The 23,725-nt window shown below is 37.6% G+C and overlaps 1 protein-coding gene across 4 annotated transcripts in view; it reads left to right on the top strand.

Moving 5' to 3' along the window:
- Positions 1 to 19,272, top strand: part of LOC148676012 (baculoviral IAP repeat-containing protein 1e-like) — a 28,835-nt gene extending 9,563 nt beyond the window's left edge. For 3 of the 4 annotated variants that reach the window (XM_088600282.1, XM_088600283.1, XM_088600285.1), the window contains 10 exons: positions 929 to 1,060; positions 2,212 to 2,308; positions 2,829 to 2,895; positions 4,431 to 4,485; positions 6,836 to 8,929; positions 10,410 to 10,577; positions 11,203 to 11,361; positions 13,919 to 14,005; positions 15,004 to 15,168; positions 17,080 to 19,272. In XM_088600282.1, coding sequence (XP_088456408.1) covers positions 929 to 1,060; positions 2,212 to 2,308; positions 2,829 to 2,895; positions 4,431 to 4,485; positions 6,836 to 8,929; positions 10,410 to 10,577; positions 11,203 to 11,361; positions 13,919 to 14,005; positions 15,004 to 15,168; positions 17,080 to 17,444 — 3,389 coding nt within the window. In that variant the 3' untranslated portion in view covers positions 17,445 to 19,272. The remainder of the gene's footprint in view (positions 1 to 928; positions 1,061 to 2,211; positions 2,309 to 2,828; positions 2,896 to 4,430; positions 4,486 to 6,835; positions 8,930 to 10,409; positions 10,578 to 11,202; positions 11,362 to 13,918; positions 14,006 to 15,003; positions 15,169 to 17,079) is intronic. The other variant, XM_088600286.1, reaches the window with a different exon arrangement.
- The last annotated feature ends 4,453 nt before the right edge of the window (positions 19,273 to 23,725 follow it).

The raw sequence follows: 23,725 nt of genomic DNA, 5'->3' as shown, positions 1-23,725 counted from the left end.
CGAGTTGTATAATTTTGAAGTACTTTGTACTGCTGGGGAGCGGATTGAATTGTACAGAATTTTTCCGTGCTAGAACTCAAACAAAATGACCTGCACTCCTGGTCCAGGAGAGCTGGACAATCTTTGTGTCGTCATTCTTAGTGGATCTTGCTGAATCAGTTATTGTTTCTTGATTAGAAGTGTGTTCCATGTTTTTGTCATTGAGGGGTTTGGGTCTCCTTACCCGCTGCACTTACTGTAACTGTTTCATTTTTTCTTTCCAAACCTTGAAATTTCACTGCATCTCATTCTTTATTTGTTAGGGAACTTTTAAATGTTTATAACTATTCATTCTTTGATTGATCTGTTTTATTGGTTGGATTTCTTTTGACAGGGGTCTTTGTTCAGTCTGTAGTATCAGAAGTGCCCTTCTTTCATGTATAGTTACCAGTACTTCAAAGCAGAGTACTCTCAGTCTGTCCCACTGTTACTAGATAAATTATCTTTACTAATAGGTGACCAATCCATGATAAACAGATGGGTAGATACTGAACTCTCCCATTATAAACTTAGATTTGGGAAGGCTCTCCTGCTTCAATTGAAGTCATGCTCATTGAAAATTTGGATTCCCAAAAAGGAAATTCTGAACATGGGTACATTGTTTTCTGAACAAGTAATATTTGAAATAATAAAAAAACAACATGTATGGTATTTTCACTACCAGATTCAGGAGTTAAGGTTTCCCTCTTCCTCTAAAAATTAACAGTGTTCAGTTTCGGTTCCTTAATTGAAATGCAGATGTTTTGGTTGTGAAATACCATCTTACATGATGGAATTTCCATGTTTATTAATTGTTTCTATGCTAGTTTTCTGTAGTTAAAATTGGCATTTTATGCATTTAAGGTTTAATGTATATGGTACTCAGTTTTTAATTCATTGTCCCTAAAAGTCCCCTCATCTGAGGAGATAATTTGCAGTATGTTTGAGGATGAAGATTCTCGAATGGAGTCCTTCACCCAGTGGCCAAGTAGCTCAACCATCCTCCCCAGACAGTTGGCCCAGGCCGGATTCTTCTACACAGGTAATAATAATAATAATAATAATAATAATAATAATAATAATTGCTTACACTTATATAGCGCTTTTCTGGACACTCTACTCAAAGCGCTTTACAGGTAATGGGGTCTCCCCTCCACCACCACCAATGTGCAGCATCCACCTGGATGATGCGAAGGCAGCCATAGTGTGCCAGAACGCTCACCACACATCAGCTATTAGTGGGGAGGAGAGCAGAGAGTAATGAAGCCAATTCATAGATGTGGATTATTAGGAGGCCATGATTGGTAAGGGCCAATGGGAAATTTGGCCAGGACGCCGGGGTTACACCCCTACTCTTTTCGAGAAACGCCCTGGGATTTTTAATGACCACTGAGAGTCAGGTGAATGTTCTTCTACAGTAAGTCTGTTAGAAAAGGGATACTTTGCCTTGTTTACCTTGCTGAGACATGTTCAGATAATTCTCAGTGACTGTTCAAATCAAAATGGAATCATTTCAAAACCTTTCTGAAACAAGTCTAAGGACAGTACTCTGAAACTTGTTAGGATAAAGTAATAAGCTACTGATAAACTTTATAGTCCTCCTCCAGTTCTCCAAGTAGTTTTCTTTAGGCTCCTTCCATGACGCTAATGTATGTAAATTATACAAAATTCTATTTTGTTTTAGCAATTTATTGACTTCGGCAAAAAAAAATACATCTGGAAAAACAAAACACTGCAGTCCAATACTTCTTCAACATGCTCCTGTTTTTGTGGTCACTTACTTTTTACAAAACAGTTTGCTGACTTTTTCTGGCACTGCTGTCACACCACCGGAAACTGCTGAATATTTCTAAAGTCTTAAGCAACTCCGGGTATTGCTGTGGACGGCAAAACAATGATGTTTCTGTTATCCAACTTTAACATTGCTCCATAACAGTTTGTAGTATTTTGAAAGCTTGTAATACAGCTCCTTTTCATTTGTTCCCAAGCAAAGTGTTCTCTCCAAAAATTTGGTATTATTTTCACAGCAATAGAAGTTGGCTTCTTGAAGCTTAATCACTCAAGTCACTGAAATAACTTGTCATAAATTAATGAATTACTGAAAAATGTAATAGTCAAGGTCTATAAATAACTATGGTTCAGAAAATCACAACTGATAAAAAAAATGAATGCCAATTTATGTTCTGCCTGTAGGGAAAGAAGAAATTGTTCAGTGTTTTTGCTGTGGAGGACAGATATCACAGTGGGAAGAAACAGACCCAATACAGGAGCACCAGAATCGGTTTCCACAGTAAGTTATTCTTTCATTGGTGCATTTACGCTTGCTCGAAATTGGATTGTTTTGTACAAAGGTACTAGCACTTCCCTAGGTGTCAAAATGCCATAGGTCATTCTGCTTTTTTGGAGAATGATAACTGGAGTCTTCAGATTTGCAAACTGTGGTGTTCAGATAATTATGGAGTTTGTTGTGTGCCTCTTAGTCTACAGAAGTAAAGACTGTAGAAGACTGAAGGTTTTTTTTTGTCTGTGCCTGCTGCCTGGACTCACATTAATACTTGTGCCTGTGGATCGAACAAGCTATTAAGTTTATTATTAAGCATACCACCATGTTGAGGGCTGCAACATTTAAGGCTCAAACTTAATATCTCTTCATCGTTTCTGTTCAACCAATCCTTCCCAGTTGATAAAATGGAGAAAAGAATAATATGACTCAGGAAAATTTTTGAGGCCAAAAATTACACTTCACTTCTCTGTTCTTCTGTATAGTGATAAAGAGACAGCTGTTTCAAAAGTAATTTCTTTTTTTTCAGGTGTCAATATGTCAGAGACATCAACCTGTCTCCACGCCATGTTCTGACAGATATGGATGACAACAGGGTATTTATTTATGCGACTTTTAAAACAGCTTCAGAATTATTTTTCCTTCACAAAAGGTTCTAATTAAATACAAACATCTTATCCAAAGATAAGCCAGGCCTTTTCCCTCATTTTTCACTTTCCCTTCTTATAAAGTGCTGCTATGCAGCATAAGGGGCTTAGCTCAACACAAGGAGGAGCTCTTCACACATAAAAGAAAAGTGCCATTATTAAACTAGAGAGGTTGAAACAAGGAAAGATCCAGTTCCCAAAGACCTATGATTGCCTGTAGTTATAGGGCAAGGCAAATCTTTAAAAAAAAAAGGAGAAATCCTCACGAGATTCAGATTGGATATAAGTGTCTTCTGAATCTTTCGTTTTAATGCTCATTATTAGGTATAACAAAAGCATGTTGCTGTGGTAATATATCTATGTCTAGACCAGACATACTCTTATTTATGCTTAGAAGTGTTTACTTATTAGATGTATCTACTGGGAATTAGTGTGATTATTACACACATTTTTGGTAACTTTAGTGAAGTTTAGTACAAGTGATTCTATGAATTTCTAAACCCTAAAAAAGTTTGCTTTACCAAACTATGAATATATTCTAAATAGATTCTAACATTACTTGACTTATACAGTACCACCAAAGATTTTTTCTCTCTTTTGTGATCACTGGTCAGGAAAGTTTTATATTGCTCAATAAAGACAGATTTGGACTTGCTTCTTTGTCGAGCCCTTTACAAGACAGCAGTTCACCTTAAAGTGTCATTATTTTATGAAGAAAAAAAATCTCAACCTTTCCTCAGTGAAGTGTGAGCTGAAGATTTAAGCTTTAAATTCTGTTTTCCAGGAGTGAAAGTTCAAGGCTTAAATACCTGTTTTATTTCAAAATCCATTGAATGCAAAATACAGAAGTGGTTAGAAGATGGATGGAAATCAATCCCCATTCAAGTCTTTTTTAAATGCATCTGTGAGATACCACTTTATTTTGCTGACGCCTGTAAGACGTTATATGGTGTGGTCACTTCTTTGAAAACTTAAAGTATGAAGATGTCTGCACCCTGTATTTTTTCTGGCTTTGAAAGATGTGTGAGGAAACCATTTTATTGTAAATGGTGCCAGGCGTTTAATGTATGTAAACAAATGACCTCTAAAAGGGAATGTAATTTGCTAGCACTTTGTATTGAGGAGATCACACGTAACAGGGTTTTGCTTGTTTCTTAGGCAGTAGCATCACAGTTGCCTGTTTGATGTTCCTTCTATACCCAAACTGTACATAGACAGTAAACCCAGTGGTGGTTCATTAATGTTTAAAGTGGTGCTGCAGTAACCACAGCAGATCATGAATTTGTGTTTACCACTCTAAATCTTCCAATTAGTAATATATCAGTGTCCTGCAATTTCTGTGTTTATTTTGTTCTTCTTTATACGTCTGTGGTATCTGAAATTCAAGACAGCAAGTTATACATTTGTGTAATACCCTAATATTAGGGACATCTTATATTAATTTTGCCTTTTCTGAAAAACTAACCTTTCTCCTCACATTTTAGGAGATGCACATAAATCCCGACGTCCCTGCTAGAAGTTTACAGCTGCCTTCCTCAGGTATTCAGATCCATATGTCTTTTTTAATATGCACTTACAGTAGATGAGCGTGGCAAGCCCAGCATTGTCGCAAAGCCCTTGTTGGGAGATGCATCAGTGTGGGGAGCAGCAAAGGAATGAGTACAAGCTAATTCCATCCTCAGAAGAAGGAAGAAGAAAGAACAACATTTCAGGTACAAAACCCCCAGGTATGAAGGAAAAAGAGCAGGTGGTTGGGAGGTAAGGACTGGGGTGAAAAGAAAAGGAATGAAAAACACCGTCTCCTTAGGCGTCGCATGACTCACCATTTTGTACGTAAATTTGACTTTTCGTAAAACCTCCCTTAGGTTCAAGTCATAAATGTATGAGTTGAAGAAAGTTTATATTATATACATAAAACTGTCCAGTGAGGTCCTTGTGCGAAGTGTCACCCTCAGGGTTCCTCACACTTACAGTACCGGTCAGAAGTTGGTACACGTTCCTTGAAACCAGGTTTTTCAATATTATCTGTGCTTTAAACTGGATAAACGTGTCTATAAACACATAATATTTAATGACATGATATGTGTACTAATAATCTTAAGTGAACTGCATTGAAAATGTTAATTTTTCATTTTCAATAAAAGGAAGAGTAAGAGACTTCTCAGGGTAAAAAAACAGAGATACTAGACCTTTTCCCATTCAGTTCCCATTCCAGGCAGTGATGCAACCAGTCAGGATACTCTCAGTAGTGCACCTGTAAAGGTTGCCCTGGATATGTGATGGCATGCCAAACTTCTTTAGCCTCCAGAGAAAGAATAGGCGCTGCCGTGCTGTTTTGACCATGATGTTGGTGTGGTGGGTCCAGGTTAAGTCCTCTGTGATGTTAACTCCCAGGAACTTAAAACTGCTGACCCTCTCCACTGCAGTCCCATTGATGTAAATAGGCATGTGATCTCCTCCTTGGGGTTTCCTATAATCCACAATCATCTCCTTAGTCTTACTGATGTTCGGAAAGAGGTTTCAACCTCCTCCCTGTACTCAGACTCTTCACCATCTGCCATCTGTGATCAGTCCGATGACTGTCGTGTCGTCCGCAAACTTAATGATGGAGCTTGGGTTATGCCTGGCGACACAATCATGGGTAAATAAGGAGTAAAGGACAGAGCAAAGCACAAAGCCTTGGGGGGCTCCAGTGTTTAGAGCCAGTTTTGCAGACTTGTGACTCTAATAAACGTACTCTCTGATTCTGAGGTCACCTTTGGCCTGCCTGACCTTTTTCAGTCCTCTTGCGTGCCAGTTTCTTCATTTGATAGTCTTGGCCACAACAGTTCCTGACACTTGTAAAGTTCATTTTGTGTAATAACTGAACAGTACAGTGTAGGGTAATAAAATGTACAGTAAAGTATACATTTCTGTAAAGCTAACTTCTTATGTTGTTTCTGTGTATGCTATATGTGATATTTGGTCATTTTTATGTGTATGCAATACACGGTAAATATAGTGAGCTGTGCAGGGGATGGACAAAAATAATCAAGACACCTAAAGGAAAAACTTATTTTGACAGAACTAAATCACAGTTAAAAAGACTTTTCATGTGTTTTGTATCAATTTCAATGCCTATTACCAATAAATGTCTCTTAAAATCAACACTTAAATATTGAGTTTATAAAGTAACATGAGAAATCTAACAGATTTTGAAAGAGGTCTAATAGTGCTCAAAATGCAGGTGTCAGTCTCAGAAATGGCAAAATTGTTTAATATGTCACCGACCGAGATAGAGGGACACTTAACAGAATCGTTGCTAAAAAACAGAACACAACAGCCTCAAACATTCTCACAGAACTGAATCTACACTGATCTGTTATGGTATGGGCAGCAATCTTTTGGGAGTCATTGGGTATGATTATTACTCTATATGGTAGAATTACAGCTAATGAATAAAAGGTGCGCAAATTGCTTCTTCAAGATGTTCCCATATTCCAAGATGATAATATACCCCTACAAACCAATAAATATATTCAAGAGTGGCTTCATGAACACCAGGATGAAGTTAACCACCTTGCATGGCCACCCCATTCACCAGATCTAAATCTGGCACCATGTTTTGTATGACTACTTGGTCACTTGTTCCGATTTAGATTGATCATTTGAATTTGTCATCTATACACTGGTCACAATTGTGTCCATTAACATAGGATATTTTCTAATTCATCCAAAGCTGATGTATCAATTACTTTTTATTGTGTTTCATTGAAACCTTATTTTTTTATCATAATTTTCTCATCTTTATATTTTTCATTTGTGATTTATGCAGGGTCCTAATGCGAAGCAAGTAATCAATTTCTAACATATAAAAAAAAACTAATGGAACACTTTGTCTTTGTTTTAGAGACCCATTCTGTAAAGGAGACATTGGAGATGAAGGCCACTTATCTACAGGCCCTTCTCCAGAAAGCCTATTCAAGGAGGGAGTTCAGTAGAACATTTCCATTCTCTGATGTCAAGATTCCTTTTGACACTCGATTGGTGTACACCCAGCTGGCTATGGTCACAAAGGACTTCAGGAATATTCCGTTGCACAAAATAACTCTGTCTGAGTTACTGAGACAGCTCAGGAACATCACTGTTGTCGATGGACTGCCAGGAAGTGGGAAGACATCTTTCCTTAAAAAGATAGCCATGCTTTGGGCTCAAGGAACATGCCCTCTTCTGAAAAGATTTAAATTTGTGCTTTACATCTCCTTGAAAAATGTCAGCAAGAACCAGAAGGTGACCAAAATAATTAGTGATCAGCTTCTTGAAGAGGAGTTGGACATTTCTGAACATGCCTTCAAAGACATTATCCACCATTATAGTGCTAGTGTCCTATTCCTTCTTGATGACTTTGGAAGGAACAATGGTCCTTTGCCTTCACTAATAGACCAGGAGTTGATTCATTGCAATCACTTGTTGAACATCCCCATCATTATTGTTGTCAGAACTCAGAGTCTCCATCTAATTCGGAAGCATGCCCAGCTCCTCATCTCCATCCAGGATTTTCCATTACATGCAACCATTCACATGTGCCGCAGCCTGCTTTCTTACCATATGGATCTAGTGGAAGATGCATTCTACAGACTACAAACATTCATTCTCCTCAGACCCATTATAAAGACGGCTTTAATGGGGCTCATTGTCTGTGTGTCCAGAATCAAATTTCCTGCTAGAGTGTTTTCCATCATATTCCTTTTTGATTATTACTTGCAGTTTATCAAGCAAAATCATATTAGTGACTTGAATATCTTTAAGTCAGCGGTGTCCAGCCTCGGCGAGCTCTGCTTGGAAGGGCAGTTTGAAGGTCGATTTAAGTTTAGAGCGGATGACCTTCTCCAGGCTGGAGTGAAGGAATCTGATGCCCTAGAGCTGGGGCTTCTCAACAAATTGACTTCCCAGCGGCTCCGGCCTGTGTACTCTGTGTTCCATGTTTATTTCCAGGATTACCTAGCTGCACTGCGGATGAATGAGCTCCTAACTTCCAGTATTCCTGCAGAGAGAGAAAAAAGTCAGAATGTCTTGAAGAGGATTGATTCAGTAGCCAAGTTCGTTTACTTTAAACTTTTCTTGTTGTTCACCTGTACGATGTCTCAAACAGCTGCTACTGTCATTGTAGACTTCATACTCAATAAGCTCAATAGGAATACAGATTCTAGAGCTGATGAAGTTACCAATAAGTACCCTGAAACAAAGGATATGAATAATCATATTATTCAATTTTTATATGAATTTCCAGAGTGCCGTGATTCATCTGTTGACACTTACCTGTTGAACCAAGTTTTAGATGTATTGTACGACACACAGTTTTTAGAGATTTGTGGTCCGCTCATTAAAGACTTCATGAAGGACAGAACTTTCACTGTCAGTGCCATTCAACCTCAGGCAATCTTGCGCTTTATAACTGACTACCCTGAGAGTCTCACAGGAATCAAAAGCTTCCACCTCCATATCCTTCAGGGTGCAAATAACTTGCATGACACAACCGAAGAACTGTTGCAAGTGGAGGTTCCAGAAGAATATTCTGGTTTGTTCAATAACTCTCAGACCTTTCAAGCAGATTTAAACTTCTGTAAAAACGGCCTAAAACTCCTGTTTAACATGATTAGATCTCAGATTCCCAGCGTGATTGTTGATGTATGGTGTCCAGCTCATGACAAATACAAAATCCCACTTGTGCATTTAACTTTTATTGAAACGCACAGCCTGAAAGACAGTGATCTGGAGAACATGGATGTCCTGTTTTACCTGTCTGAATCTATAGCTCTGGATTTGCTGGAAAGTCCAGGTGTCATTGAAAGAATGCAACCTCTTCTGGAAAAATATGCAAAACGAGTAAAGAAATTGCACCTTAACATGAATCGTCTGAGTGAAAATGAACAGGCCGTTTTATGTTCATTCACCAACTTGTGTACCTTAACCGTTATGATTAGGAACAAAGAAGAAGCACCAGGTAAAACATTTAAATCACATACTGTACTAGAACAATAGTACTACAGAGGTGGTATAGTATGTATTATAGTAGTAGCATCTACTTTTAAGGTAATGTTGAGAACTGTTATCTTAATTATTTGTTAAAGGATGTTTCATACTCAGTGTGATGGATCCATTCCTTTTTAGTAGGTTTTGTGAGAAATAATCCTATTTCTTTGGCAGTGTGAGAAATCTGTCTCTAGGAAGTTGTGAATTTCCATGAAGATTGAAACTGTGCACCTATGACTAAATATTAGATAGTTCCTCCAACTCTGTGCACAGGGAGAACTCCATAGAAAACCTTTTATGGACAATCTGTATAACCAAAAAAATTTTTTGTGGGGGAGTCCTATCCTCTAGCATTTGCACAGAAGTCATTCAATTTCCACGCACTTTGCTGATTTTGGCCAAGCCATTTGCTGGTATGAAGTTCAAAAGTTACAAGAATTCCACCTGCCTTAGCTCTTGTCTTGGAGGCGAATTGTAGTCTTTCATAATCCTTTATAGAAATAAGTGTCTCCTATTTCTAACTCAGAAGGCACTAAACATAATGTGTACTTGTGTCCCAAGGTTTTGTTTTGTTACCGAGCAACTTCTGAGTTGACCAGACCATCTGTGTTCCAGGCTTTAAAAATTCCCTTAGTCTAAGTAGTACAGTGGTACTGATGTTATATGTAATATTAAAAGCAAACATATAATCTTCCATCAAAAATATATTATATTACATTGAGTTGTTTTAATTTTTTGAATTGCATGTTTTCTATGTACATTATATATTAATTCACTACATGATGTACAGTAGTACTGTAGCTCATTTGAAAATATGGTTTTACAGTTTTCAAAGGTGAATATTCCTCCCTGCAAACCTAGCTATTGGCTTGTTTAGCAGCAGTATCTACCTGTATTACTGTATTTTTAACTTCTGCTCTAAGTACATTTTATGTAGGTGCAACTGTAAGAATATTACCTTTCTCACAGTATCTATTGCTTTCTTGCCCCAGATGTTAAGGATACAAGGATTCATTTAAGTGCCTCTGTACACCAATACTGTTTGGGGCACTTCACAGGGTAAAAAATCAAAATAACTTTTAGCAGAAATCAAGAAATAAAACCATACATTTCTTCATGTTAAAAGGAGAAAAGGTTTAATCAAAATAACACTGAACAGAAATCAAGAAATAAAAACAATTGTTTTTACATGTTAAAAGGAGAAAAGAAGTCTAGATTTCAAAACCGTAAAAGAGTTCTCATTTCTCAGATATAAGATATAAGAGGGAGTGAGTTCTAGAGTTGTGCAGTGAGGTGTCCAGAGAAATCACAGCAGCATACATTTGGTAGTTATATCACATAAACATACTGCATTATTCTGAAAATGTATTTAAAAATGTAAGATTGGATTCCACTTCTCCATTGTGTAAACTGCCTTTGTGCACACCCACTCTGCCCTTTTGATTTTGTAGAATTACTGTTCCGACAAATGGAGAGATTTCCAAGTCTGCAGCAATTAAACTTGAATGTGTACCAATCTAAAGAGTTTTTTGAAGTTCTGCCCATTGGATTCAGCAAAATGAGAGGATTGAGGAAACTTAACCTGATGATGGACGTGACCGAGAATGGCGTCATACTAGGTAATGTTATTTTTCACTTTAATTTTGTAACTCATTTTCACTTCAGGGCTTGCTGAACACCTAAAAACTGTTGTGTTTATGTGGTGTTTTATATTTTTCTTCTATTTTCATATTGTTCTTCCCCGTCTCTGACCAGTTTCTACCTAAACATTTCTGAAACATGTCTTCTTAGTGGTGGAATGTAATTTATTTGATCAATATCATGAACAGTAATATTCTGGGAGTCTTTCAAAACCAAATGAATTCTGGGACCATTAGCATTTAGGACATTTTTCTTGCCTCTCCTTATACATTTGAAGTGCTCTTGGAAAAGCCATTTGAAGTGTTTGCATATTACATTGATTGAAGAGACAGAAATGTCCTGGAACAGTCTGAGAATAGGGTATTCTACTTCTATTACATATAGTTCTTACATGAGAGCATTTTAAATGACTTCACATAGTGGCATTTGTAACTGATCAGTACCATAGTAATTACCGTAATAATAGGAAAGAGACTGAAGGATTAAATTATTGAAACAATGAACAGACACAATTAAAAGAGCAAAATACTTTCAAAAACAAAAAGATTAAATAAGTGAACTGTGTGGATCAATTCCTGTATTGATTTCTGTTTCTTCTTCCAGCATGGCTCCTAACCTGCTTTCCATTGCTGGCCAGCTTTTCACTGCTGTCTGACCACTGTCCTGACTTAGATGCCATACTCAATGCACTGCCCTGTGCTGGCCTGCAGTACCTCAAACTGGGCTGTATAACGTTCACTGAGTCTCAGCTGTGGTCTTTTGGTATGTTATTTCATCAGAGTGACTGACTGACTACTGACTCAGATTTTCTTCTCGATATAATCAGTACTTTTGAAACAAGAAAAAGTAGATAGAATTATTCACTCCCTGTAGAATTTGTGCCATTTAAGACTGCAATTGTGACATTTGAAAACAGGGCTTTGTATTTATAACCTCTACAATCTACTCCTGAATGATAGAAAAACTAGAAATGCTGGTAACGTGTAAGGCTGTAATTTTAAAAAATAAACAAGAAGCATTCAACACATTTGATATTTCAAATAAATTTAATTGTCCAATTCAGATACAAAGATTAGGTTGAAAGGTCACCAACTTAGGGAAATGGTCTTTATCTGAAAGTGATTCAATTTTTAAAGATAGCCACACAACAACTTCCAGTGAACAAAAATCCTGCAGTCTTTATCTGTGTGTAATCAAGGTGCTTTAATTTGACTTCAGAGAAAATGTATCTGACTCTATGTAATATGTTCCATTTGTTAGATATTCAATATCAAGCCTCTGCTCGCACATGAACACCAATGAGCTTTTGAAACAAGTCAGGGGTATTGTAGAAACGTTGTAGAGAAGCACAGATCAACACATTTTCCTGTAGCTTTGTGCTAGTCATCATTAAAGAATGAAATATGCACGAACCCACCAGACACAACCCACATCGGGCTGTCCTATGAAACTGTGCTGCCAGCCAGCCAGTCAGGCAGGAAATTGGTAAGAAATCCCCAGGTGGGTGCTGCACTTAAGCACTGAAGTATGATGAAATGAGTCACCTTCTGTGTGTCAAAGTAATTTGGGATCCCTTGGAATAAAAAATGCTGTACATTACATATGCAGGAATTATGTATACAGTAAACTCATAGTAAATGCTTGATTATTAAATTTGGACTTTAATCTGGTATCTGAACTGGATTGAAAGTCCAAGAGTACTGAAGTCACTAACATCAGTGCTAACATTACAGTAGTAAAAATATAAAAAGATGGCATATGGATCTTGATCCATCAGAGCTGTTATTTCTACATTTTGCTCTAAAATCTTAGAAGGCAATAGACAGCACCTTAAATGAACACAAACCTGTTTAAAAGTTTGTCAAATGAGATTGTACGTTTTTCAGAAAGATTTTCTTTTTCATCTGAGGATTCAAATACCATCTATCCATTATGCATTATCAATTCTCTGCTCAATGTATTTAATTACATTATAGACCATATATTTTAATACTACAGATTCTTCATATTAAATTGAAATGGATCTGCTGTCTAACAATATATATGAACAGCAAAGACATTTTAAGGTTTATTATATACCTGGCTTCTAATACAATGCAATACTTGTTCATACAGTTTCACTGACATACATTAAATACATCAATCACAATATCACCTGAATCATTTTGTGTTGAAACTGGATTTAATGGAAAACAGATCTTGTACAGTAATTAACATTTTGCTGCAGATGTTTACCTTTAGTCCCATCCACTTTAAGGAGAAATATAGGAGTAACACCATTGAGAAAAGCATTAAAAAAGAAAAGTGTGTCTAAATCACCATTACTCCAAGCCAAACAACATATTCTGTTTCTGAAACAAATCCTTTGAAAATCCATAAAAATCTTTTAAAAATAAAGGGGTGAGCTCCAGAGTATTCTACACAGTGACAGTTCTCAAAGCACAGTTTATCTGAACATCACTGTCTGATGGAGAGTCGTGGACGACTGTGGTGGGACTAATTAATTCTGTGGCCAACGCTGATTTGATTCAGCTTGGGCCTTTGCAATTACAAATGTAGTCTCTAAATTGTTCATTTTCACTTAGCTGACACTTCACCTCATACAATTTTCAGGGACAAAGGAAAGAGGGAACACAACTACAACTGTAGAATTATTCTTAACTTCCAGTCTAGTTAGGCAAAGAGATAAACAATAAAATGCTGAACTGAGTGCTAAAAGATCTTGCAGAAGATGCAAGACAAAATAGACATTTATCAAACATTATTTCACACATCAGTCTATAATTATTTCATCATGCCAATTAACAGGAAAGAGTCTAGTACAAAACTTGCTGTTCCAGCCATGATCTTTATGAGCTCTGAGCTTGTAGTTCAAACATTGCAGGTTCAAATCCTGGGAGAGGCACGGCTGTTGTGCCCCTGAGCCAGGGACTTCATATTGCTTTGAGAAGATATTCAGCTGTATGAATGCACACAAATATTAATTTCCTTGGCTTACAACAGTAAATCATTCCAAGCACCCCCATGGTTTTCAAGCACTGGGTTTGAAGGATAAATTTTACATAAAGTGTTACTGAAACAGATGGGATACGTACAGTAGATGCCCAGTACTTGCTTACAGGGACAGCGCGTTAGGGAATGGGTTTGAATACACACATTTGAGTGGACTTCTGCTAATATACCTCTTTCCTTACCCACAAAACCATCTGGCCTACAGCTTTTATTGAAAGATTCACTTGCTTATTATATAAATTTTTGATGTATTGAAAAATCCACTTGCTTATTTTGTGAACTCACTTTTTTATTTTATTTCCTTCAGCTACAAAACTTGGGACATTAACTAATTTAAAAGTATTGAAGCTCTGCAAAGAATTGTTTGACAGCACTGAAATAATGCCAACCTTTGGTAGGTGAACTTTACAGTAACAGCTTGATAGTCAATATGCAGTTTATACATTTTATTACTCATATTTGTTTAGAGAGATGGATTACATAATCTTCACCTCTAATCATAAGTCTCCCATGGGAGACTGGAGTTTCTGTAATTTCAGTGGAAGTCTGAGTCAATGCCAGTAACAGAGTTTGCCTGGAGAGGAAAGAAAAGATCAGCCTGACCTGTGAAAGTGAGCAGCCAGAAAGGCAGGAAATTGGTTAGAAATGCCCAGAGAGTTGTGCCTTTCAATTTTTAGAACTTACCCATAAGTGAGATTAAGAATTTCATATTGAATTGTAAGCCTCTAATATATCTGAAATATTACAGAATTATTATTATTATTCGATTAGAAAACTGAATATGATCTTAAAGAATTCTTACCAGAATAGCTTTTTAACAGCCAGGGTAAGTCAGAAAACTTTGTGAATTATGCGTCTAAGACACTTAACCTGTGGAGCAGACATTTTACAAGAATGAAGTAGCTCAGGTGGGTAGCTGCGTCAGCATGCATAGGCTGTAAAGGAACAAGTAATAGATTTATTCCATGCTGAAAAGAGAAGAAAGAAAACACAAAGTTTTGGCCATGGAGCCATCTTCAGGTGCTATTCTGGTAAGAATTCCTAAGATCACATTCAGTTTTCTAATGGGATAATAATTTTTCAAGATTTTTCTTTTGCTCCTCCATAAAGTCTGCTAGCAAGTTTTGAGGTTATAGGTGCTCTTGCAATGAAAGGATGTTGCTTGATCCTTTGGATTCCTTCTGCACCTACATTTATGCCTACCCTTGTCACCCCAGATAAAAATATCATCCTCAGTTAAGTCCAAATTAAGAGTTATAGCACCACTACAGCTATACGCGATACAGTGTGAGAGCACTGATACATTGGTTTTATTATGCAATGTTAAAAAGTAGGTCAGTTCGGTTTTCAAATTGTTGGGTAAAAAAACTGAAAAGCTGATTTTCTTTGCAGTCTGTGCTCTCAAAGAGCTGACACAACTTGAGACTTTGCATCTTCCTTTTGGGAAAGGGGTAGAAGCAGAAGCAGGATCCATCATTGCAGTCTTGCAAACTCTGACGCGTTTGAAGTCCATTCAGATGCGCTCTTCTTTGAATGATGAGAACCTTGTAAAGATTGGTAAGTATACTCCTATCTACTGTGGTTAAAATCTTATTTGAAAGAGAAAGCTGTAAAGAAACTATACTGATTGTTTTTGCATTCAGACCCCTACGTCAGAATGTGGTGGAAGCATCTTTTGTAGCAATCACTATTCTCACTCAGTCATTTTGGATAACTCTCCACCACCTTCGCACAGTGTAATGCTGTAATGTTTGCAGTGTAATAATTGTAATAATTCTTTCTGGCAAATTTGCTTCAGTTCATTGCTAAAATATGCCTTTTTGACCCTATTCTACACTGAAACAAGCAGGTTTTCTTCTGGAATTCACCCATACCTTGCACCATCAGTTTTCCCCCCAGTCCCAGCAAACTTCCCATGGCCCGCTGATGAGGAGCATCCCTGCGGTATGATGCTGCCACAGCCATGCTTGACAGTTGCAATGCAGTTGGGATGATACTACGGGGTATTGTGCTGTGATGGGCTTGCTCCAGGCATAACACTTGGCATGAAGTTCAGAAAGTTTGATTTGGTCCCATCTGACCACAGAACCTGCTGCTACATACTGTATCTGCACTCTTACATGTATGGTTCTTCACAACATCCATCTCAGTAATCGATTATTTTTTACCTTTCACCCATAGAAGAAAGGTATTGAACCAGGGGTATTGTCAATGTATGAACATAGTGACTCCTATCTTAGACAAGGAACATGGCAAATGTTTCAAAGTCACTGTTGGCTTCAAAGTGGCAATCATAGCCAGTTTCCTGGTGGCCTGTTTGCTCAGGTTAGAAGCATGTGAATCTGGGTAATGTTTGGGTGGGATAACGCAATTTAAATTTCTGCATTATAGGCCATAATTTTGACATTTATTTTTAACTTTCTCCTACTCTGTGCTTCTCTGCCACTTTATCCCTGACTTGTTTAAAAAAAATCCCTTCTACGGATACAGATGCAGCCACTCAGAATGTGTGGCAAAAGTGTTGTCCACTGCATACCACAATATCGTTCGGCACACTGAACTTAACCTTCCACTGGCCAGAGAAGATCGATAGGTGGGACTTGTGGTGCTAGATATTAGTGAAACGGTTGCATCATTTAATGAAAACTTTCATGAAATTACTCAGAAACACGCAAAAAAACAGCATATCATAAATCAAAAAGATTTATAAATATTATAAATATTGGTGGTTTCTTGCCATAAATATTGGCTGCATCTTTATGTACTGTGGATAGTTAACCCCCACTATATAATCTGTGCCTTTAAATTGGATATCTAACTCAGGGAATTTATAATGTCAGATGTACTTACTTTGAAGTCAAGTTAAACACTATAGTTATATCCCAAAATCTTTACACTAATTAACAACAATAAAATGTAGAAACTTTGTATGGAGGTGAATACTTTTTCAAGGCCCAGTATACATGTATATATACAGTAGAAAACCTATCTGTACATTTTCTATCCGAAAGTTGGAAATTCACCTTTGGCAGCATGTCTTTAGAAGGAACTGCAGTCTGGAATCAAGCTCGGAACCTAATGGCTGTGACACATCAGTTAACTACAATGCCACTATGCTTCCTTGACTGATAATACTCAAACACGAAAGAGTAATTCAGTTCCTGGGGTGCTGTCTGTGTGGCATGTGTGTGATCTTCCTGTGTTTACATGGGTGTCCTCCAGTTGCTCTGATTACCTTCGGTTTTTCCAGTTTCCTCCCAAAGTCCAAAGACATTCTGATAGGTTAATTGGCTTATGGGAAAACTGTCTCTTGTGTGAGTGTGTGTGTGCTTGGTTTGGATAAAGCGGATAGCAAATAGATGCGTGGGTGGATTAAAATGAGGTTCTCCTCAGTGAGGAAAAACAGCCATAAATCATTACTCTGAGTAAACATACTGGTAATAAAAAATATTTTTTCTTTCTTTTCAGCGAAAGCCACACAAGGCGGGAGCTTTTCTGGCCTTCAGAAACTAATTTTGAGTCACAACATCAGCACCACAGACAGAGGCTGGCAAGAGTTTTTCCACACTCTGAGCAGTCTGAAGGACCTGGTAAAGCTGAACATCTGCAGACCCTTGAGTCACCTGCTAAAACCTTCCTCCTCCACAGTCATCGCCCTCGTAAGAGCTGTATCGCAGCTTCCTAGCATGAGGCATGTTGTGGTGTCTGGGTGGCTGCTGGATGACATGGACCTGAAGGTGTTTGAAGACATGAAGAAATCACATGCACAGTCACAATATTTGATGTTAACTTTCAAAATTGGTGCCAAACCACAATTTGTACAGGATCTTTAAACAAACTGGACATACCCTGTTCAGTCACATCAAAACACGCATATAAGGAGTTGCTTACTTGCCCATCATGGAATCTATTGAATGTTGCAAGATTGCATTTCCTTCATTTTTTCAGCATCAGTCTTCGCATTGTTTCATTATCACCAATGTGATATCTGCAATGTGACAAGTGTGTTCTGAATGACAGGGCTTATCATTTACATTTAATTAAGGTGAAGACATGCTTTTTTGTAATAGGTGTGTAATTCAGATTGTTAGACGACACGTTCCATTTTACCAACGACTGGTACTAAATGCAGCATACAGACCGAAAAGGTTTGGAATTCCATCTTTTATTAACCAATTTGGTTGTGAGTGCAAAGATCGGTTCAACTATCAAGACTTAAGCCTTTGACTTACTTTTACTGATAACGTTACAGACCTACTACTTAAAAGTGTTCACTGTGGTTCTAGTCAATGATCAGACTAGTAAGTATATTTACTGCTGGATTGCAGACCACTATGTGTCCATCTTCTAGATTGTATACTTTAACAGTAGCTCCAAGATGTCAAAACAGAATTAAAAAAAAATAGTATTACACCATACATTTGTGAAAACAACCTTCCCCACAATTAGATATATTTATATTTGGCTGAATCTTACCAGTTTAACTTGTTGTGACGTGTTCAGCTAATCACCAGTGGAAAAGGAGTTTTCTGCAATGTGTCCAACTGGTTACCGTGGACGTTTATGAGATGTTTTACATAAGAAAATGTTAAAATTGGCAAATGAGAGAAGGTCACTATAACCTGGAATTTTGGTGTATTCTCCTCTAGGTGTTTCTTGAAACAAGTAATGGTAACACCCTACAAAACATACATTGTCTTTGTTCCTATTCCTATTAATCTCATCACGATCACAAATGTGTTGACTGTTAAACAAAAACACGTTTTTAGTTTGCTGTACCAACATTTTTGGAGGATACCTTGTTTTTGTATTTTGGTGAACAAAACCGACCACCATATTTGAAAGCAGGTATTACTAGTGAATTAAACAATGTTAGTACACCATCCCTGACTTAAATTCTCCAATTTTCACCACATACTGTATCCAAATATTTATTTGCCTTTTTATTGCTTCCCCAGATATTGATTGCTTGAATTTAATTGATTGCACTTAATTCTGCTTGGTGATCACCATCCTAGGAAGAAAGAAAGTGAATAAGCTTGAATCCCTTTCACAGTAGTGGTCATTGTGTAGTATTTGTGTAGTAGATCAGTTTAAAAGCAGTAACACTGTTGTCAAGGCCTGTATCTATAATAAGGTAAGAGGGGGGAGCTACACCAGTGCACAAGTCACAAAGGACCAAGCAGAGGTTGATTTAACTTAGAAAAAAAGGAAGGGGAACATACCTTCCAACATGCAACAGATTTGTGTTTTTTCTTTTTTCTCTTCACTTTTCAGTGTGAAACTATCCCTCTTAATCCTTATAATTTGTTTTACACCAGGTACTCATTTGCTTATCATTTTTGGATTTCTATGCCTGCCACCAGTAAGAAACCAAATAGATTAACATTTTTGCATTAAAAAACAAATTGTGCGATAAATGTTGCCTAATTTATAGAATATGATTTATGCGTTATGTTAAAAAATAAATGTTAAATTAAGTGCTTTACTGTATATATGCAGTGCTATATAAAATGCATATTATTTTTTCAGTTTAATACTGTTAGTAAGTTATATATTAATAATTCACCTATTTGAGATTTTATAAGTTTCTCATGCTGTGTGATTGGTTTTATATGATGTATTTTGTATCAGGATTAATTATATTGGTAATAAGCACAATGACCTAGATGTGTGTGGTTCGTTTTCCTCTTTCCCTGTCTCTGTTTTAGTTGGAAAGCCATTTAAATACTGTAATAATACTGCCTTTAGGAAATACACACATACAGTATAGTCTAATCCAATATCTGAGCCATTTTTGTTCTGAACCAAACCTTGGGTATTCAGCCATTATTTGTGATTTGGAATTTTGCATTTTACTCCATGAAGCATTTTCGCTCTTGTCAAGTGCAAGGTCTCTTCCTTACTAAATTCAGTTTTAGACCCCTGTGGAATTCACAGATTCTAAAGCCTGTGCTTGCTGAACGATTGTTCATAACAGTTTGTTGCTTCTACCAAATGGAACTGAACAGTCAAGTAATGGGGTTGCAATTGACATCCAGTGAGGCTGATCTTAGTCTTGATCATGCATGAAAGTATATCTTTTTATAAAGATTTACCTCTCTAGTTACTGTGAACATCAGTATTTAAAAGCATTTCTCAGAGATTATTCAATTTTCACATTTGATTAAACATTCTAGGGAAATTGCTTCATAACCTGAAATTCAAGTCTTTATTCAAGTTGTAGTGATTTACATTTCAGGATATATTAATAATTTCCTACAGGTTCCCTGTGCTGGGTAGTGCATTACAAAGAAAAAACTCAACCAGGAGCACCAAGAAGCTTTCAAAAGAAATTGGTGACAAAGCTGCCAGGCGGTAATTTCCTTCACTGCATTTCTTCATGCCTGTTTGCTTGTACGTGCCATTAAACCTCTGCTAATTATTCAGGTTTTATGTTCACTAGGAGTTCAGCCTTCATTTGTACTCTTTACAAAAAAAAGTAATAAAAAACAGGGTAGAGTAAAATATTAAAGCACTTGAGGAGCTTTCAAAAGAATTTGGTGACAAATTTGTAGAAAGACACAGGTCAGAGGATGGGTACAATATCCGCGTCAGCATGCATAGGCTGCAAAGGAACAAATAAAGGTTTATTCCATGTTGAAAAGAGAAGAAAAACACAACGTGTCGGCTGTGGAGACTTCTTTGTGTGTGGGAAAGAGAGGAAAGTGAGCAAGAGCATCTAATAAAGCATGGGAGAACAAAAGCTGGGAGTGGAGAGGAGGTGGGAGTAGATGAGAAGCAGAGTGGGCACTCAGGTGGTGTAAAGTCGAGAGAGTTGAAGAGAGGAAGTCAAAACCTGCAAATGAATAGAGAGGATTAGAAGGAAACAAGTCTGTTGTTGGGAGAAGGGGGAAGGTGTGATCCTCGTTTCAGGATAATGATGGTTTTGGATGTCTTTCTGCAATAGGAGTTGAGAAAGTTGAGAGTTGAGGGCCCTGTGAATAACATGGGTGGTGTTGATGAAAAAAGTGCATTTTGAAGGCTTGGTTTTGGAAATCCATGTCATCACACAAAGTCGTCGGAGCCTGAGGAATTGTGAAAAGGGGAGAGAATTTCTAGTATATGTGGGGTGAAATGAGTTGTACAGGTGATAGCTGTGTGGTTTGTAATAGAAGTAGAGAATCGTGGATGGTTAATGGATAGGTTTATGTCTAGAAACAGAAGAGTAGTGGAAGATATGCTAACTGTATACTTGAGGGATGGATGGAAGTTGGTCAAGTGATGCAGGAAGTGCTCTAGATGGTCGTTACAGCATGTGGTGGCACCGACGCAATCATCAATGTATCACCTGTAGAGGTCAGGGACAAAGCTGGTGTAGGAAGCAAAGAAGCATTGTTCTACCTAGCCGACAAAAATATTAGCATAGCTGGGTCCCATCCTGGTGCCCATGGTGCCTCCACTAACCTGCTGATAAAAAAGGTTATTGAATGAGAAAGTATTAAGTGTGAGGACCAATTCCGCAAAATGTAGAAGATTTTTGGTGGGTGGATCAAGCACTGTGCGTTTGACCAATGTGTACTTAAGGGTTGTAAGACCGTCATTGTGGGGAATGACGGTGTATAAGGATATGACGTCCATGGTAAAAATGTAACATTCTGGGCCCTGAAACTGGAAATTGTTAAAACATTGGAGGGCATGGTTGGTGTCCTTGATACATGAAGGAAGCCCTTCAACCAGCTTTCTCACAAGGCTGTCAAGAAAGGTGAGTTGTAGGACAGTGGTGTGCTGAGACGATGGGGTGTCCAGGGGTGTCGGGTTTGTGGCTTTTGGGAAGGAGGTAAAATTGGGATACCTGGGGATGTTCAACAATGAGACGGTTCGCCTTCTGGGAGAGCTCCTTTCTGCTGATCAGAAGAGAGATGGTGGATAGCACTTTTATTTTGGTAGTTTGTGGTACAATCCTGTGGGAGAGGATGGTAGGTGAAAGTGCTAGACAAACCCACAGTGCTTGATCCACCCACTTCAAGAAATCTCCTCTACCATCGGTACCACTCTATAGGTTCTATTGAAGAACCCTAAAGTCAGACTTTCATAGTAAAAGTGCTGTGCAATGAGAATTTGACAGCATGAGCAGAATTTCATATTTCTACTGCTGTCAGGTGCCCTGAATCAGAACCGTACAGATCTGGCCACAGTAGACACGGTACGAGGAATCTACATTCATTCCTCTTGTTTCATGACCAAAATGACTAGGGGAAAGCAGGTAATAGCCTTGCTCAAAAATGGAAATGTGTTTCCAGAACATAACCACAAAATGGGGCAACACAATCAGAGGACAGGATCCTTAAATTGAATAAACAATGGAAGACTTACAGGACGTGGTTGAATGTTTTCATGAAATGCCCATTACTCTGTTCAGGCATTCAAATGGGATGTAAGATAAGATGGTGTGTGTACAAGAATCCATGGCTGTTGGACTTGCAAAATGCTATCCCTCTGTCACTAAGCACAGTCAATACACTACTGCACAGAACTGGAAAATATAAGGTGTTGCAATGCGATGAGTTTACATACAGTATTTCGCACAGTCTTCCCTGCCCAAAATGTTAATTTGATTCAGAAATGCATGGCATCCTTTATATATAAATGGTGAACCAGTGGTTTAATAAAAGCAGGAAGCTGGGAAATGAGCTCAGAAAGAGACATATTAACTGCAACACAATAACTGTGCTTTTCTTCGCTGTAATGAGATTTCCTTGTAAAAAAAACTCACTACTTCCCTTCTTTTTAGGAGCAAAAGTCATTTAACTGGACTTAAAAACAGTTTAATGTTTTGAAATATTATTTGCACATACTTTACCCAACAACTGAATCAATCTATCAGGAAGCTCATACAGAATGAACATTAATCATGGGATGTGTCATACTGAAATCTAATTTCATTGTTGACTTTTCTGAAGACTAATAACAGGAGCAAAAGAATAAACAGGTTTTCCAGTATTTCAACGTAAACAAAATTTCCCCTTCATTGGGGGAAGATTTGTCTTGTGGTTGGAGTGTTGAGGAGTGTCACGTCTTACCTGCTGGGAACAGTCAACGAAAGGGAAATCACTCATTTGTTTTTCTATTATGAACTTCCTTGTATTTATTCATTTTAGTTAAAACCCTTTTCCAGATTTTTTATTTGACATAAAATATACAATTATGATACTTTTCATTATTTAACCAATAGGGTAATCCTGTACTTTTCACACAAAACATGACTAAACATGAATGATAAAATTCTAACCATGATGTATACTGTCTGACTAACACATAAAGGATAAGGCTACAAATATATGATACAAAATGCAATTAGAGATAAGATAAAAAAAAAATTTTGTTATGGAAAAACAGAAGAATGTTTGTGCTTTACTGTACATTCCCGTGCTCTTGCATTCACAGATAAAGTAGGTTTCTTCCGGGTGCTCCGGTTTCCTCACATGCTGGTCCAGTAGGTTCATTGGCTTCCAGGAAAGTGGGCATCATGGCAGTCATGATCTTGACCAGACAGAGGCACGATGGTCTGCTGCTGACAAGGACAGTGCAAGTGCTGAGCTCCAGAGGGTGGCACTGGCAGTGCCCCATGTTGTACCAGCAAGTTTAGAGTTCAGATTGTTCCTTCTTTTGACCTTGGCTGCTGTTGTCTTTAAGTCTCCTGGAAGGTAAGTGTCAATTTCACAATGTTAACACAACTGGAATTGATTATCAATAAGCTCCACTCACCTACCACCTACCATACTCTCATGAGATAGTTCAGAATTCAAGAATTGTAAAAGGTTGTTTTTTATTTTTTTTAATTGAATGGTAAGTTTGTATTTATTGTATTATTAATCTGGAAACTCTTTGTGCCAAGATTTCAAATTCTGACCTAAATAATGTGATGAGCTTCCTGAGCTGCAAATGTTGAAACTAGCTAGATGTTGACCACCTACAGTACACCTTGCTTTAATAATATGTTGATTGTGTAACTATTCAGATGGATGAGCTAAGTATTTGGTGGAAGCACCTATGGCAGCAAGTACAGCCAGAAGACCTTTTGGTTATGTCACTACCAACTTTGCAAGCTGACCTCATGCAAATCTTGCCCTTT

Source organism: Lepisosteus platostomus, chromosome 2 (genome assembly GCF_059453375.1).
Source record: "Lepisosteus platostomus isolate fLepPlt1 chromosome 2, fLepPlt1.hap1, whole genome shotgun sequence".
Classification (NCBI taxonomy): Eukaryota; Metazoa; Chordata; class Actinopteri; order Semionotiformes; family Lepisosteidae; genus Lepisosteus; species Lepisosteus platostomus.
Note: the sequence above shows the minus strand (reverse complement) of the source record. Positions and strands in the feature narration are given on the sequence as shown.